General features: G+C 39.5%; 1 protein-coding gene across 1 annotated transcript in view; it reads left to right on the forward strand.

Annotated features, from left to right (window-relative positions):
* Nucleotides 1–18,203, forward strand: part of LOC123307648 — a 141,316-nt gene that overhangs the window by 116,605 nt on the left and 6,508 nt on the right. Inside the window, exons 27-30 of the mRNA XM_044890045.1 lie at nt 3,730–3,892; nt 6,866–7,162; nt 14,447–14,741; nt 16,839–17,180. Of these exons, the coding sequence (XP_044745980.1) occupies nt 3,730–3,892; nt 6,866–7,162; nt 14,447–14,741; nt 16,839–17,180 (1,097 nt within the window). The remainder of the gene's footprint in view (nt 1–3,729; nt 3,893–6,865; nt 7,163–14,446; nt 14,742–16,838; nt 17,181–18,203) is intronic.

Consider the following 18,203-nt stretch of genomic DNA (forward strand, 5'->3'; position numbering starts at 1 on the left):
TATACAATGAGCTATAGACAATTCAAATGTGACCTGCTGTTGAAATATTGCACCAGCAGGAAATCTCAACGGATCTTTCCAATATTGGTATCATTCGAAAGCTCTCGTTTTGCTCCGTTTTGCTCGCCAGTCCCTTCTTTTTGCTCATTTATACTTAACGAGTTTTTGGAGGAGAAAAATTTTTTCTTTTCTCACCTTAGCTTGTGGGATATCTGCGTTTCGCTCTTTCCAAATCTGCAATTCTCATCATTACCGAGATATAGATAATTAAAAGTGTACTCCTTATGTAATAACACACTATAGGGGGTTTAAGGAAGTACCGAACAAAGTATCCAATGGCTGTTGAGTACTTTCCTTGATATGCAACAACACCTAGCAGGTGCCCTGCTAGTGTAATGTCGCTCTCTTAATATGGCTTATAGGTAATTCACATATGTGATTAATAAGTGTTTAATAGACAATCAGTGAATAATGGCCAATAATCACTAGTGCTTAAGGAAACTCATAGATTAAAATCATTTAATGGATCGATTCTTTTTATTTCTTTCGTAGGAGTAAATGTCAATGTTTTGTTTTTTCTCTGTTTGCTTTTTGTACAAGTAATAAATTGACGTGTCCTAAGATTGTAATTCTGATAGGTACAATAAATAATGATGATGATCGTGGATGATTTAGTCTAGTGGTAAATAACTCTTGTTGGCCTATTTGACCTACTGGCGAGTTCATGCAGACGATTTGGTTTATTTCTCAGTTCTTAGGGGCATAAACCCACCCCGAATGGTATTACGAGTTAAGCACTATGTTCAGACATCTACTTTTGAAAATTCCAATCGGTGATTTCGCCTCCATCCTGTAATTCCGGTTATTTCATTACTCGATTACGATTGGTAGACGGGGATCGACATCAATCCTTCCTATCGAACACTCGATAGCTACCACAATCACGAAAACCCATAAATTAAGCCTAACTTAATATTCGCAAATCGCGTGATAACTCAATCTACGCCCCGCCAGGTCGGCGACTTCAATAGATTCGGTTTGATCGAGAACCGTGCTCGGATTTACAAGAGCGAAAATTAAACAGGCAGAAAAGTAGGTGGCGACAGGAGAGACGAAAGTGCCCGTGTGACATCTAACGGTCGCGGGTTCACCTCCGATTCCGCCACCTTGATAGACAGTGCGAAAAACGAAAACGTGTCGCAAGACCAGTTGCCGTAATTTTCCTAACGATATAGACGGCCGCCGGCCGCCTTATAAGGCTCTGATGATGTTGGGTTGCACGTTTCGAAATATTTGTCTATCATCGTTCAGGCTCGGTCACGATGGTTGCGTCTAGTTTAAGTTGTAGAAGAAGTAAAGGTGGCGCCAAGTTTTTTCGAGGTGCGAGTACCAATTGTCGTTCCATTTTTGGTAGAAACTCATTTGAGCCTTTGAGCGTTTCGTTTCCCTCAGTATTTCGAAGCTAGTTGTTCTCGATTTATTAGGTTTGAACTGGCAGCCTCACTTTGCAACGTTATGAGTATTGACAACTGAGTGTTTTTGACCTTGGTAGAGATCGACCCATTTCACGAATGACACTGTTTCTACCTCGTTCATACTCATCAGACGAAGGGAGAGTGACTATTCGTTGGACCCTCACTCCAATGATTATAGAATCTAACCTAACTGTATAATATTTGCTCACATCATTTTGAGAAATATACAGATAGGTGCGCAACTTCCACTTGACATGAAGATTAGCTAGGAACCCGCCTATAACACTTTTCGGTGATGGCTCAGTGTGCGTTTGAAGGAGCATTTGTTTTTTTTTTTTGTAGGTGCTGGGTTTTCCAATAAGATGTCCCATTTTTATGTTGAAAAAATGGAGTATTTTTCAAGAGAAATCGATGGTTGTTTATGTCATTGTAAAGAGGAAGCTATGCCATTAATAATGGTAAAGGATAACAGCCAAATGGCCTCCACGGCTACGCTTGCAGCACCATATCCTTTACTTGAAATTTTCCTTGACCAATTCGTACATTTACAGCTGTATGTCCTCGATAACTTCACGAATTTCATCTTTAAGGTCTTGAATCGATTGTGGAGTATTGGTGTAGACCTTATCTTTCACGTAGACCCAAAGAAAAAAGTCTAAAGGTGTTGAATCACAAGATATCGGTGACCAATTGTGATCACCTCTTTGAGAACACGATCAGGAAACTTCTCTTGCAAAATTGCTGTGGTTTTGTTGCTTTTGTGGCACGTAGCGACGTCTTGTTGAAAATAAACGTCGTCCACATCAATATCTTCCAAAGCCGACCATAAAAATTCATTATTTATAGCTTGGTAGCGCAATCCATTCACTGGAACAGTTACACCAGCCTCATTTTCGAATAAGTAAGGTCCAATCACACCGCCAACCCAAAATTAGCACCAAACAGTGATATGATGAGGTTGGAGAGGCTCTTGAACTATCAGTCTTGGATTTTCCGAGCCCCAAATTCGTCAATTTTGCTTATTACCGTAGCCTTCAAGTGAAAATGGGACTCATCACTGAAGATGATGATCAGGATCATTTTGATGCATTTCGAGGACCCAATCAGCGAAGATACGACTTTGCTGATGATCGACCGGCTTGAGTTCTTTTGTTAACTGAACTTTAAAAGCCTTAAGACCTAAGTCTTTATGCAAATTACGTTGTAATGTCGTTTTTGGAATGCCTAATTTCAAAGATCGACGAGGAATCGACAAACCTAGGTTTTCGTCCACACTCGGGGCTACAGCAGCAATATTCTCAGTTGTTCTTGAGCGAAGTACACGATTTTGATTCTTCACATCACTAACTTGCCCCAACATCACAAATTTTTCCACCAGTTTCACTATAGCCGGTCGAGAAGGTGCTTAACGACGACCCAAAAGTGCTTTAGTTTTGAGTAAAATTTGCACCATTTTTCTAGTGAGTTTTATCAATTTCAATGCGCTTTTTTAGAGTGTATCGTTCCATTTTTAGTAATGGCGTAGTTTTTACTTGTCAAATGTCAAAAAATGACAGCTTCAAAAGTGACAGCTGCCTAAGTAGCGGGCTATTCAAAATGAAACATACTTTATATTACTAGATGTACGGAAAGTCACCCACTTCAATTTTTGAGCAGTATAATAATGGGAAATGATGTTACCCGAACCGACAGATACGTGATTGGAGATAATTTTCCTAAGAATATCAATTCTGTGAGAACATCCATCGTGAAACCAATAGGATTTGAATGTCATCCGTTTGTTGAATACAAAATCGATGCCGTTCCATCCTCTGCATTCCGAAACAATGGCATACAAATGAGATTAATCATCCTTCTCGTCCCAAATATATTTTTTCCCCGATCTATCTCAACCCGGATCGAAATTTGCGAAAGCACTACTTTCACCCACACACGCGTGTTTGTTTGCATCCGGGAAGGTTCTTGTAATAATCAACCAGGTGATATTACGAAATTGGTGAAAGTTCTCCTTCCGAGGAGTAAATTACGCAAAGTGCATCCACCAATTTGAACTTGCAAACACGGAATCTTTTTCCGTTGGATGAAATATTATAGGTCCATCATTTCCTATATTGAAGAAAGCTTTAACGGCTATGAGGTTTCGAAAATGAATGAGAAATTGAGTGTTTTAGTTGACCCCTGATATTTTTGCTCAATTTGTTGAATAGTTCTTCCAATAGTTCACAAAATTAATATCATTTGTTATTTGTTGCAGGGTCGTGAGTTGAAAAACGATGAAAAAACTAGCATAACCGTCGGTAATGGCGTATCATGTCTGCTTCTCCAGAACATCACTGCTGACGAGAGTGGAAAATACGACGTTTGCGTGGAAAACTACCATGGTGCAGATTGCAGTTTCGCCTCAGTCTCAGTCGAAGGTAAGTGAAGACGAAATTGGGAATTCTGCATATGAAGCTTCATTTCAGCATTTTCTTTTATTCTATTCGGAATATATCTATCTACTGATTTCGAAAGCACCAAGTGGGAGAGGCAAGAGGGGAAAATCAGCTGATTTAGAAGTTTGGGGAATACTCTATTTCTTTGCTGCACGTCTAAATCTATAATAAGAAAGAAAAGCTTCTGAAATTCGGGATTTTTGCAACTCGAATGTAACACATCCACCTTCATCTAGAACCTGTTGCTGTTTCTTATAGTTTGGGGAAGAGTTTTATAATTTCTGTGAAGCTACCGTCTGGAATCACACAGCCTGACATGGGAGTGCCGTAATGCCATAAAGCAACTGGCCAGAAACAATAAAGTGACTCTACTGTGGGTACCAGGGCACCTTGCAAAAAGAGCATCAAGGTTAACACCTGCTGGACCTTAGCCTCTTTGTGGGCTTGGAAAAGACCCATCCACGTAAACGACGCATTCATCCATGCACCGCTGAGGGAGGGTGGCCTGGGAGTATTCTGTATGCGGGACAAAATCCCCATTATAATCTCTCGCAGGATGCAGAGACTGAGATGAGTTACGTCAATTCTGAACTGCGTCGTGGGGAGCTCCTCAATCTGGATGAAAAGGGTGACCAGGATGATCAAACCGCCAAACGCCACCACTGCCATGAAGGACGCTAATAGGGCCAGTGAACTTCATCCATCTTACTATGGCACTGGACTGGATGCACTTAAGAACCACAAGATGTGCAACACGTACATTGATAACCCTCCCAGATACTGGTCAGGTGAGGACTATGTACGGGCAATACAGCTGCGGTGAAAATGTTTACCAACTGCTGGCCTGCCGTGGAACCAAGGACCAGAAGCCGTGTGCCGGGCAGGATGCAGGCAACGTGAGTCACTCTCACACATCCTGCAAAAGTGCAGTGTCATGCACTGGGAAAGAATAACTAGGCACAACTACGTCGCTTATCGCCTTGAGGATATAGCGATAAAAAACGGCTGGCAGGTGACGAGAGAGCCCAGGATTAGGGACAGAGAAGGAAAACTTTTAAAGCCCGACCTTCTGCTAATTAAAGATCAGCACGTCATTGTATGCGACGTCTCAGTGAGCTGGGAGTGCAGTTAAGAAAGCCATATACTCCACTCCCACCTTCCTAGAGAAGGTTGAAGAACTTCACCCGGGTATGATCATAGAGGTGCTTCCACTGATTGTGGGAGCCAGAGGAGGCTGGTGCCCTGAAAACCGCAATATCATCAAGATGGTTGGCGCTACAGATGCGGACATTGGTGACACTATCAATACCACACTGAGGGGTGGCTGCATCATACATAAGTAATTCAACCGCGTGGTTTGGCGCTGTGCCCGTAGGGTTCGCGAAGTTTGCGTTTAGTTCGTCCCACTGCAACACCTCAGTGGTAATGCTTTAACCAGTCTCGCGTGTGCGCGAATTGGTTGTGTGTTCGGGCTACTGATGCGGGCTGTAAGTGCGGTTCGAGAGAGTTTGTTCGTGAGCTTCGTTCTATAGTTGGGCGTATTGATTTCTCTCTGTTTTTTGTCAAATATGTCATGTACTGAACTTTTATTTTTTGTTTTATCTATGGACCTGACATTGTCTACGTCATCTCTGAGGTCATGTGACCGAATAGCATAGGAATATCTTTCTGCTCTGTTTTTTGTATTTTCCTTTGCTGTGAACCGCCTTTGTATACTGCCTGTAGTCTGAATATTGGATAAAGCCTTATAATAGCGGTAAAACAATGGGAGTTGAACACCAGAATAACCCTCTGGAGAAACACTCCTGGACTTACTCAGTCGAAGAAATTCGTGATGATTTCACCGACCTACAACAGAAAGCTGCTAAAGCTGTTACGAACTGAGATTCGGGTGATGGTGGAACTACTGACAGGACACTGTCGGTACAAATATCATTTTTACCGAATTGGAGAGTCAGAAGATGACATTTGTAGGCTGTGTGGACCAGAAACTGAAAACATGGTATGCTGACGGGCACTGTCGATACAAATATCATTTGTACCGTATGGGAAAGTCAGGAGATGAGATTTGTAGGCTCTGTAAATCAGTAGCTGAAACAGCCGAACACATGGTATGAAAGTGTCCAGAGCTGGCTGGCCTAAGAACCATTGATATGGGGAAACCGGTTCTGGATACTCACGAGGTAACGGCCAAGGCCCCTAAGGATGTTGTCGGTTTTATGAACATCATTGACGACCTCCTTGGGTTCCTATGAACGAGTAGGGTAGAGAACAAAGGATATACATGGTCGCAGTTCCCGGAAGGCTAACCTAGCCAAAATGACCACGGTTCAAATAATAATAATACCTATGTATCTAACTTCACTAAGCCGCTGACCCAGATTTTATAATAGCAACTTCGAATCTTTCTTATTTTCACTGCCCAACATTTGTCCCCATGCCAGTTATAAACAGTGAGTTCAAAATTGAGAGGATATGTATAGTTTCGTGAACAAATGACATGATAGGAAGACACTATTGAGATGAATGAGAACAACATTCAATCCTTTGAAGGCGCAGCAAACAAAGTACAGGGTGGGAAAAATCCCTTGTCTACTGAGAGGATCTCGAGAACCATAAGATCCAGATGAAAACGGCCTGTAGAAGGTTCAAGTCTCAGATCTGTAACTTCAAAGACAAAATAGTTATAAGAACTTCTCGAAATCGTTAAAATCTCAATTTTTGCTAATAACTCAAGAACGAAGAATCGTAGAAAGCTACGGTTGTCACGAGTCTTTGTTTCTCTGAAAGGAGCTCGGAAATGTGTTATCCGTTTTCTTCTAGCTCTTACAGTTCTCGAGATCCCTTCAGTGGACAACGAATTTTGCGAAAATTAACTGAACTCATGGTTAAAAATTTCTTGTGAAAAATCTCGTCTCCAGCACTGACCTAACCTCTATTTTTCTTCTCCTCCAGGGCCCCCGGATCCGCCGAGCGGCAAACCGAGCATCACAGCCACGTCGGACGCGGTCACCGTGGCCTGGAGCAGTTCCCCCTACGACGGAGGCAGGATAGTGACCGGCTTCGCCGTCGAGTACTGCCTGGTGGGCAGCGACATCTGGACGGCCGTCACGGAGAACTGTCACTCGTTATCGTACACCTTCAGGGGGTTACAGCCCGGGGCCAGATACGTGTTCAGGGTGAGGGCGCAGAACGTGCACGGTTACAGCAGGCCCGGACTGGAGTCGGACGTCCTGCAGCTGGACGAACTCAGTGAGTAGATAACAACAATGTTGATGGTAATAATAAGGATAAATTCAGATGCATACCACCCGCCGATATGAATATCAACAAATGTTACGATCTGAATTGAACTAGCCAATTTGCCATCGTCAAGGCCCCGAATGGAGTAAGCTCTATCGAAGAATGGAACCTTATTCGATATTGGCACGCGCTACTGGGTACTATACATTTACCCAGAGCGCCACCCAATATGAAACGGTGCAAATTGGCTAGTTAAATTCAGATCGTAACACCTGTTGATATTCATATGGTATGCATCTGAATTTATCCTTATTATTGTATTCATTGCCTTTAGGCGTGATCATTCTATTATTGTTGATGGTAATATTTTCAGACAGAGAGGAGGCTTTGATGAAGCCTCACCGGAGGGTACTGGATTGTTGTATACATTTTAAGGGTAGTTTTATTGCACTGCGACTTTAAGATTTATTAATTGTGTCCCCAGTAGGGCTCTTTTCGCCATTACGTCATATACAGCTTGTCATCGTTTTCTAATGAAATCCAGTACCTGGGATGGCTACAAGTGTTCCTCATCCTCCCAGAATCTGCAGTCCTCAGTTTCTGCTAGATCCTTTTTCATAAGTTGCTTCCTGGGGCGAAAATTCCAGCTAGTTTATGCAGGATGTTATTCCTAGTAATAAAACGTGTTCCCAGACTTCTCAATTCGTCATACGTCCGTTGTTCGCAAAGCGAATCGGCGTACTCACAGAGCACACCCTTGACTTACTTTATGGGCGTACTGAATTAGGGAAAATATGGGACATATGCTATTGTCTTCGTCTTGGTTTCTATCTGGAGGGGATTGAATCGGATACCGTTTCGTGTTGGATGGCGCTGTGGGTAAATAATACCCACTAGAACATGCCAATATTGAATAAAGTTCCATCAATTCCAAACGTTCTCCACCGTAGAAAAATGCTATGTTGCTCTGATGAGGTCAAATGAGACCGAAACCATGGTCAGCATCTGCCATCTGCTTTTCTTCGATGGAGAGTACTCCATTTGAGGCCTTGACGATGGCAAATTGGCTAGTTCAATTCAGATCGTAACACTTGTCGATATTCATATCGTCGGGTGGTATGCATTCGAATTTATCCTTGTTATTCCTAGTTTTCAAACACGAAACCTCGGTTTTATTTGGGTTAGGAAAACGCAAACGCAACTCGGAAAAGTAATTCCTTAATCTGAACAAAGGTTATTCTCTATACATCTGAAATCAGAGTGACGGAATGCGAGGGCAATATCATCAACGTAAATAAATTTCTCAGAGGAAGTACGAAGATGTATTGATATCTAGTTATCCTAGACCAGTACAATAACTCATTAGAAGTGTCATTCATTCATTGCTGTATCCCGTTACCGGGAATAAATCTACAAAAGAAGAAGAAAAAAAATTCGAACAGACTTGTAACTTCTTAGTGCTAGTTGCGACTGTGTGCCCTCCTGTGACTAAAGAGACCCAACCGTGACCTGCAGATCCTTCCACACTCAGGGCATGGATAGTCTCCAACCAGATCTGGCCGCCGCTGTATCCTTCTCGATTCTCCACTATAACTGTGGACCAAAGACCTCCACTGTGACCTGTCTAACGCTAGTTGTTCCCAGTTATGATTAGCATTAACTGATTTTAGAAGTGTCAGTGTGAAGTTTGAGGTCAAAAAGGTGAACCAGAGTTACGCAATGAATTAAAAGAAAGATGATGTCCAACGAAATTGTGAAAATCGAAAAATTGGACTATCGAGCCATCATCAGGTACCTCTGTATTTAAAAGGGTTAAGAGATAAGCAGATCTACGAAGATATGCTTAATACCCTTGGTGATCAATGTCCTTCGTATGCGACCGTGAAAAATTGGACTTCAAGCTTGAAAAGATGTAAATTTTCCATTGAAGATGATGACCGATCGGGAAGGCCAGTTTCTGTGTCAGTCCCCGAAAATATCGATGCAGTTCATGACATGATTTTATCATACAGTCGAATTGGGCTAAAACGGATATCTGAAGCACTGGATATTTCATACGAACGCGTTCATCATATAGTTCACGTCAATTTGGACATCAGAAAAATTACTGCAAAATGGATCCCCAAATGTATGAATGTTGACCAAAAGCGTACAAGGGTAGAAGCATCGCGTTCGATCTGTGCTCGATTTGAAAACGATGTAGACTTGAGCCGGTCAGAGGAAAAGTGGTATAAGTCACAAATTCCGATTTTTGAGTTATACCGATATTTGGGTACCAAAGGTTGCATATTATTCTTCTTATGAGTGGTACGAGTCAAATCGTCGTTTTGACCGAGTTATACCCATTTAATGTTTTTCCTCTCAACAAAATTTTCCATACCTGTCAATGCGGTTTTTCAATCAATTGAAACGTAAAACCTTCATTTCCAACATTTCACTTAATTGTAGTTAGATCACTTTTCCTCTGAGCCACTCACTTATTAAACCGAATTGTTACTATGGATGAGACTTGGGTACATGTCTGCGATCCAGGAACAAAGCAACAATCGATGGAATGGCGACACTCTGGTTCTCCAAGACCTAAGAAATTTCGTGTCCAAAAATCTGCTGGAAAAGTTCTTGCTTCAGTTTTTTGGGATTGCCATGGAGTAATCATGATTGATTTTTTGGATAAGGGTAGAAAAATATCCGGAGATTACTATTCGACATTACTGACCACTCTACGGGAAAAAATTTAAGAGAAAAGACGCGGAAAGCTATCCAAAGGTGTTTTGTTTTTGCAGGACAACGCCCCTGCACACAAATCTCATGTTGCCATGCAAAAAAATCGTGATTGAAAAGTAGAGGTGCTAAAGCTAATCCTGGTGGAAGACCGTTATTCAAAGTTACATAATTAATTGATACCTAGATTGAATGTGCGAATCTGGAACCAACGAAAAATACAAAATAATAAATATCAATCGAAGTGAAATATTAGAAACTCGCGGTCCATTAATTTATCAATCGCGTTGCCATACAACCGCAATGAAACCAGAATAACAGACCGTGAAAAACATCATCAACGGCTATTCGACTCATTTCCCGACAAATCCATGCAACGAAAGCAGTTTCGTGGAGAACTCAAAATCCACATTAGATCTGAATTATCATCATCATCATTGATTTCGATCCGGACGATAAATATTGAAATGAAAGGCGATCGGAGCGCGCGTCAGGGATGTGCAAAATAGAAAACGATTATTTCCAGGTGGTCTTTGGAAGATAGATATTTATGATCATGCTGAGTATATGAGTTCTTCTATTTCTGTGACCTTATCGGTCAACGATTCACTATATATTTTTTTGATGAAGAGCATTTCAATTTTAAACATCAAACAATAATTATAGCATGTGTATGAGATACAGTTTTAACAGAGATTAGCGTAACGGGGTACGCGTATGATAGAAGAGCTTAGGGAAAAACCCCAGTAAAAAATCCATTTTTCACGTCAGTGTAGTGGATTCTAAGAACTAGCTCTAGAACAGGTCGAGCACTTCAAATACTTGGGAAGCTTCATAATTAGTAGGGCTAACCTAGACACGGAAATACACAACCGTAGCAATTCGGCATCAGGGGCATTCTGGAAGCTAAAGGACAGAGCGTTTCAAAATTACGACCTCAATCTGAAGACCAAGACAGCTGTTTACAAAGCAGTGGTCCCCCCAACGCTTCTTTAAGGAAGCGAAAGCTGAACGCACTACAGGCGACATATTAAACATCTTGAACAAACGCAACAACGTCATCTAAGACAAAGTTTCAAATGCAGAAGTCTTGCAGCGCACGAGTTGTATACCAATTGATACTCAATTAACGAGGGCCCGACCCAGATGGAGCGGCCTCATTCCGTGTATGCAAGACACAAGACTCCCCAAAATAGCTCTGCATGACGAATTCACAGAGGGAGCTCAGAAACCAGGAGACCAGTATAAGCGTTTTAAGGATATACTACATCAAGCCTTAAAATCAGTTAATGCCAATCATAACTGGGAACAACTAGCGTTAGACAGATGACAGTGGAGGTCTTTGGTCCACAGTTATAATGGAGACACGAGAAGAATACAGCGGCGTCCAGATCTGGTTGGTGACTATCCATGCCCTGAGTGTGGAAGGATCTGTAGGCCACGGTTGGGTCTCTTCAGTCACAGGAGGGCACACAGTCGCAATTAGCCCTAAGAAAATCTGTTCTTTCTTTATGTCCTTTTGTAGATTTATTCCCGTTTACGGGATATAGCAACGAATGAATGTTTTCTAGGAGCTGCGTTGAAGGTGTTTAAAAGATGCACTGGTAACGCTGTCAGTGCAACTTTGGTTGCGGTTTCGACAAGAATCTATCTTGTGGCACAGGTATCCTGAGACGATAAGGTCCAAGACGTTACTTAAGCAACGCAGAGAGCCATTTCCTGCTTAGGCCAATATTTAGGCTAGCATATTGTGGGAAACAGAGTTATACCGCTCATGTTCGGTCGCCAGAGCCTCGTTCGTAAGAACAGGATGCACTGCGAGTAGGTGAGGTTGGCATTTGAGAGGAGAGGCTATAAAACGCATCCTTCCCTCTTACACCCCATAAAATAGCCAATTTCATACTGGCATTCCTCAGTCAACTTCCCCATATCTATGCAGTGTTCAACAACTGATACGACATCGACATCTCCGATAGTGCGACATATCCCTGGCGCTCGTAACTCGCGGAATCTCCTCGCTGTTTCGGGGGTATTCCTGCAGTTTTTCGGCCGCTCGTTACTGCTTAAGAGGTTCTCCGGATCATCGTCTCATTAGTCACAGTGACTGCGCTCAGGAAATCTTTCTAATGGTACCGGTTCCAAGAACGCGAAGCTAACGATGTTGGAATTCAGACCGCAATGACCATTGGGGGTACCAGACGTGTTGTCAGTATGGTTCCCGTTGTGTGTTGACGTAAATCCGTTCAGTGTTTGTTTTCCATTCGAGATTTACTTTTTTTTGTGCTCTAAGACCGTTGTTTTCGTATTTTGAGGTGAGTTTTCATTCACTATTTCTTTGTGTTCTTCTTTATCTTCATTCGGCAAAATTTGTACTTGAATGGATGAATTTAGATGGGTTATCACAGAAAACGTACGAATTAGATGAATAGTGTCCTTTTTTTTTTCTTCAAATACTAATCCTCAATATTTTCATGGGAAATCAAAATTAATATAAAAAGTCATTTCCTTGTACAAGCACTGGACTCACGAATGTTGCTGCGTTCCTAGAAGAGAAATGTTCTCAATATTTTGTAAAATACGCATACACAATTGAGTTAAAAACTAGAATTTGCCTCTGAAATAACGTTTTGAAAGTTGTGCAAATTTCGAGCGACACTCAGTGTCGAGTTTTCGAGGTACAAAAAAATTTTGAAATTTTTTTATTTGTTTCTTAGCTGTAGGAACCTCTCAAAATTTTGTAGAACCTTTCATATACGTTAAAGAGATCCACCCAATCGTTTTAGACGATTTTCAACTGAAAAATCGAAACTTGCAGACATTTGAGGGAAATGAAAAACACCCCTTTGTCCCTAAAAATAAGCTCGCTGAAAATTCAAGTAAAAATTCTTTTTTTCCTGATTTTTTCTCGATATCTACATATTATTATCTCGAAACGTGAACTGTGTAAAATGAACTTTGTGAATGACTAGTTTCGAAAAAATTGAAAGGATGATTTCTTGTCAAAAAATAATGTAGGTATACATCTTCCACATAAAATTTTGTGCTTGAGCAGCTCCCAAGAGCAAGGAGGAAATTGGAAAAAAATTGGTAATATTCCCTTATAATTGCAAGGGGTCAAAAAAGCCAACTTTAAACTTTTGAATATGTGTATTTTCATGTATCTAGGTGAACATTTTCAAATCTTGTAGAAGATTTTATTTTGCAGAACAATTTACGTACTCGCGCGTTTTTCTGTACTGTAAAGTAAAGTATTCTATTAAATATTGAGAAAACATGAGGTGGGAAAAACTGATTGCCCTTGAAAGAAATCGTTTTTCACCTGACACAGGTGATTGAGATTGCATGACTGTTTACAAAGATATTAAAATTAATCAGATGCTTGATCACGTACATCAGCGAGTACAGTTCATTGTAAGGATAACTTGGCGAATTTCTGATTGAATTCATGTACATGTACTAGTTGACACGAATTAGACGATTTATTCACGTATACATGGTCTATCTATAGAATTATCATCTTGAAATTATTATCATCCTTCAAATATTGATTATTGTAGTCCTCCTACGAAATCTGGTATAATTAGAAATTATAAATTATACTTTGTTTCAATTTAATGTTGACTATACCGGGTGAGTCTTATTTGACTAGGAAAAATATTTTAACAGTAGATTCTAGAGATTAAAAGAAACACTTCTTTTCTACACAATTTGTTATGAATCAGCTCGGTTTAAAAGATACAGGGTGTTGAATACCCATAAAAAATGTTATTTTTAACAAACGGTTTTATCGAATGAAATGAATTTCGAAATATAATTTTTCATTTATATGATGAATCTTTTTCGAACACAAGATATCACCCACGTCTTCCAGTGTCCTCATTATGACCATTACGTACCATAAAAATACCAAAAATTCAAAAGGAACCCAACTCTTGAAACTATATTGGATGCTATCTTATGAATATTTGTAAAATAAAAGTATTTTTCATATTTTCTTGTATAATGTACTGTTCTCGAGTAATTTGATGTTCAAAAATTAAAAAACATCTGTGATATTCGAAAAATTGGATACTTTGGCTGAATGCAACTCTGTTTAAAATTTCCACAGATGTGTAGTGTCAGTTCAACGTATGCCATTAAAAAAATGGACTCATCGACATTTATTTGAAGGTCATTTTCGAAAAATCGTAGTGCCTTTCGCAACTCAGACCTTAGACCAGTAGAGTGGGAAACTGAGGAAGAATTAAAAACTCTTCAAAAATTCACTAAACAACTCATACATTTATCTCGGACGGTTTCCAAGATATTATCTCTAGTTAAAACCATCATAACGGCAAAAACCACAATTGGGGTGTTTCTACCAAAGTTTAAATAATTCTCCTAGTCCAAAATTCTAAAAGTTCGATCGAGCATTGTTGGCTCACCCTGTATAAAAATCATCTTAGAAGTAACTCAAAAACGAATGCTATCAGCTGTCAGAGACACATCGTTGCCATATTCGAAGAGCATAACCTTGAAGTTGAACTGAGCTATGAGGAAATTAGAAATCAGAGCCAAAATTTTTTTTTCCAGACGAAATATCCAGCTTCGAACCCAGGATGGTATCGTTGGAGCCAGGTCCCGAATTCAAGGCACGCTACGACACGTTGGAAGAATTGGGCAAGGGGCGGTTCGGCGTGGTGCATAAGGTGGTCGACAAGACGACTTCGCAAAAACTGGCCGCCAAGTTCATAAGATGCAGGACGGCGAAAGACAGGGACAAGGTCCAGGAGGAAATTGACATCATGAATCAGTTGAGGCACCAGAAGCTGCTCCAGTTGGCGGCCGCCTTCGAGAATCCAAGAGAAATGATAATGGTTATGGAATAGTGAGTATAGCTAGGGTTTAATTACGTACCATCGGGTTTTAATCTGTATAGGGTGAGTTTTTGACTTGTACATGTTATACCAGAAGATTCTTGGGGTCACTATTTTTTCCAATTCGGCTCTGTTGAAAATATACAGGGTGTTGAAAATTTGATCTAAGAAATTCAATGAACCCAATTCTTCAAAATAGGTTGAATGGTCACTAATGAATATAAAAGTACCTATTCTTATATTTTCTCGTATAATGCGCCGTTTTTGAGCAATGAGATGTTCAAAAATATAAAATATCTGTATTTAAAATATTCACAGAATCATTGGCAGCTTTAGCTTGTTATTCTTAAAGTAATTCTGTTGTCATTATAGTGTTTCATGTTTGTTAACTTGGGTAAGGAGAAGAATTTTTGAAAGCTCAGAGAAAATATCATTTATGATATGAAATGAAGGTTTAAACGGGTTATATTGAAATCTGGTAACTCTTGTCGAAAAGAAATTAGCAAAAATAATAAATGATTACATATTGGAGATGAATACAGAGCTAATATGGGTTTTTGCAAGTTGAATTAGTTTTCATTAGCGAATGTAAAACACAAATAAGAGGAGAATATTCAATATTTATAAAAAAAAAACTTAACAGGTCACTTCCTCTCAACATCATGTGAGTGTATGTTAATGGGAACTAGAAAGGTGGAAAAAAAATCAGCAAATCTTAGCTAATGCCAACGTTTCGCAACATTTATTGTCAGGGCTTAAAAAAGTACGGATTATCGTGAATAAAAACGAAAAACGACAACACACACAAAAGAAAAATAACAAATCAACATGTATATAATGAAATAGACAATTGCAGAGTCACGATCCGCACTGAGACACAGTCACCAAAGCCATATTATGCTTTCAAAAAATCTTTGCTGTCTCTTCTGTACGATCTATTTTTTTAAAGCATAATTTGGCTTTGCTAAGAGTGTCTCAGTGCGGATCGTGACTCTGCAATTGTCTATTTTATTATATACATGTTGATTTTTTTTTCTGTGTGTGTTGTCGTTTTTCGACAATTTTCAATTGTCTATTTTATTATATACATGTTGATTTATTTGTTTTCTTCTGTGTATGTTGTTGTTTTTCGTTTTTATTTACGATAATCTGTATTTAGCATTAGCTAAAATTTGCTGATTTTTTTTACCTTCCTACTTCCCATCAACGTACACATACATTCAATATTTATCGGAAAAAGAAATTGAGGTATCTAACTCATTGTTTGTTTTAAAAATTCGACTTCGTTAACTGAATGGAATGGAAAAAGTGCTTGTTTTTCTTATAGTAGCTTGGGAAGCTTCAGCTAAGGGTTTCCACGGGTGGCATAGCTCATTGTGATAACTTAAAATGCCTATATACACTCACCGGCAAAAAAACACCTTAAATTTTGCTAAAATTCCAAGAACTTTCGTAATTTTTCATCGATTTCAATTGTTTCTACGCCAAATTGTAGATGAATTCTTTCTCATTAAAACAAACTCCAGCAAAGTTTTTTTTTGTTTCAAGTACCTGTTGAATATCAAAACATTACAAATTAAATTTTTTCCCTGAAACAATTCCAGGCTTGCATTTGAATACCTGTATCTTCAAAATAAATCAAGATATCAAGGTGAAATGAAAACTGAAAGATGGCGAAAAGGATGATCTTTGTAATCAACTGAGCGTTAACTCTACAAATTTTCCGAATTGTTTCACAGGATGTTAAGAAATTGTACTACAAATACATGGGTTTTTTTCACCCTGTATAAATAAGCTATCGATATTTTTGGAAAACTTTTCTGGACATTGTTTCAATACCAAAGAATTCATCTACAATTTGGCGTAGAAACAATTGAAATCGATGAAAAATTACGAAAGTTCTTGGACATCGAACTTGGGCAAAATTTTAGGTGGCCTAGTTTTTTGTGGGCGAGTGTATTTTCTTATAGGCCGAATCGAAAAAAATGGTAAAGAAAAAAAGCTTTTCCAAAAAGAGGCTATCAATATGAGCGAGGCAATGACGTCGAAACATCGTTGCCAGACCTCAAAGATAAACCCCTATCTCCAAATTGTTTTTTTTTCCTCAGCATTTCTGGAGGGGAGCTCTTCGAACGCGTGGTCGCCGACGATTTCACACTGACGGAAAAAGACTGCATACTTTTCGTCAGACAGATCTGCGAGGGCGTCGAATACATGCACAGCCAGAACATCGTCCATCTGGACCTCAAACCCGAGAACATAATGTGCCACACGAGGACTTCGCACGAGATCAAGATCATAGATTTCGGATTGGCACAGAAGTTGGATCCCGAGAGGCCCACCAGGGTTCTGTTCGGGACCCCTGAATTTATACCGCCGGAGATAATCAACTACGAGCCGATTGGGCTAAAGTCTGACATCTGGTCCATTGGCGTTATATGCTATGTGCTGTGAGTTTATCTATTTTTTGTTTTACTATTAATTTTTTCTTTCATTCCTTTAACTTTGTTTGTTTTTTTTCTTTTTTTTTATGCTCTCTTGCTGAAAAATGGTGTAATCTATGTTGTTTTCCTACTTCCTCTATATTCTTCAATATCCAACAATTGAATGCTAGAAAACAGGCTATTATTACAGAACAGAACTGTAGGAGCCAGAAAGATAGAGCGGAAATTTTTTTGCAACTTCATATTCGATCGTTAATCATTTTAAAATCGAATATCTGGCGCTGAAAAAACCGTGTGGCTTTCCCAACCTTAATTATTATCAGAGACGATTCTCTAACGAGCTCGTTCCAAATCCGAGAAAGATACATATATTTTTCTTATCAGTTCGCACCTCCGTTTTTCATACGATAAATGGCTGTTAAAAAATTCGAATGAATAAAGATGAAACACCAATTCGCTGAATTACAATGGGGATACGTTGAACTGTAATAACGGGCATATAATTATGTTTACATTATTAATATAGATGAGACCTCTTTTTTATAATTAATGATGGAGGCAGTAGAAGCGTGCTTTCTATTTCACACCAATAAAAATTTCTCTTCGATTATTGTCTGGTGTTCCCATCCGAACAAATAAAATAACGTAATTTATTCTTGAGGATTCTTACATGGAGAGGAATCGAGATAGGAGTGTTTCTATAGATTGGAAGAACAAACAGCTTCCTAGGCTTCTGGACCTTAATTTTTTTTTCATAAAGAGAAATCCCTAAAAGATATAATTGATGTACCATCATATTTTCCCAAATTTCGTGTATGTTTTTTTCATTTTTACAGATTCGGCGGAGCTTATAGGCGCTTGTAATGCGCCTCATCAGCTATTGTAAAAAAATTACGAAATCCGTTTTTAAATACGTAAAAAAATTCTGCGTGTGTAACACCTTGCTGTATAGACGCTACAAGTCGCAATTTTAAAGCTATCGAGCTTGATCCCAGCAGGATTCTACGTGTCCACGATGCTAAGAAGCTA

This window comes from Coccinella septempunctata, chromosome 1 (assembly GCF_907165205.1).
Source record: "Coccinella septempunctata chromosome 1, icCocSept1.1, whole genome shotgun sequence".
NCBI classification, from domain to species: Eukaryota; Metazoa; Arthropoda; class Insecta; order Coleoptera; family Coccinellidae; genus Coccinella; species Coccinella septempunctata.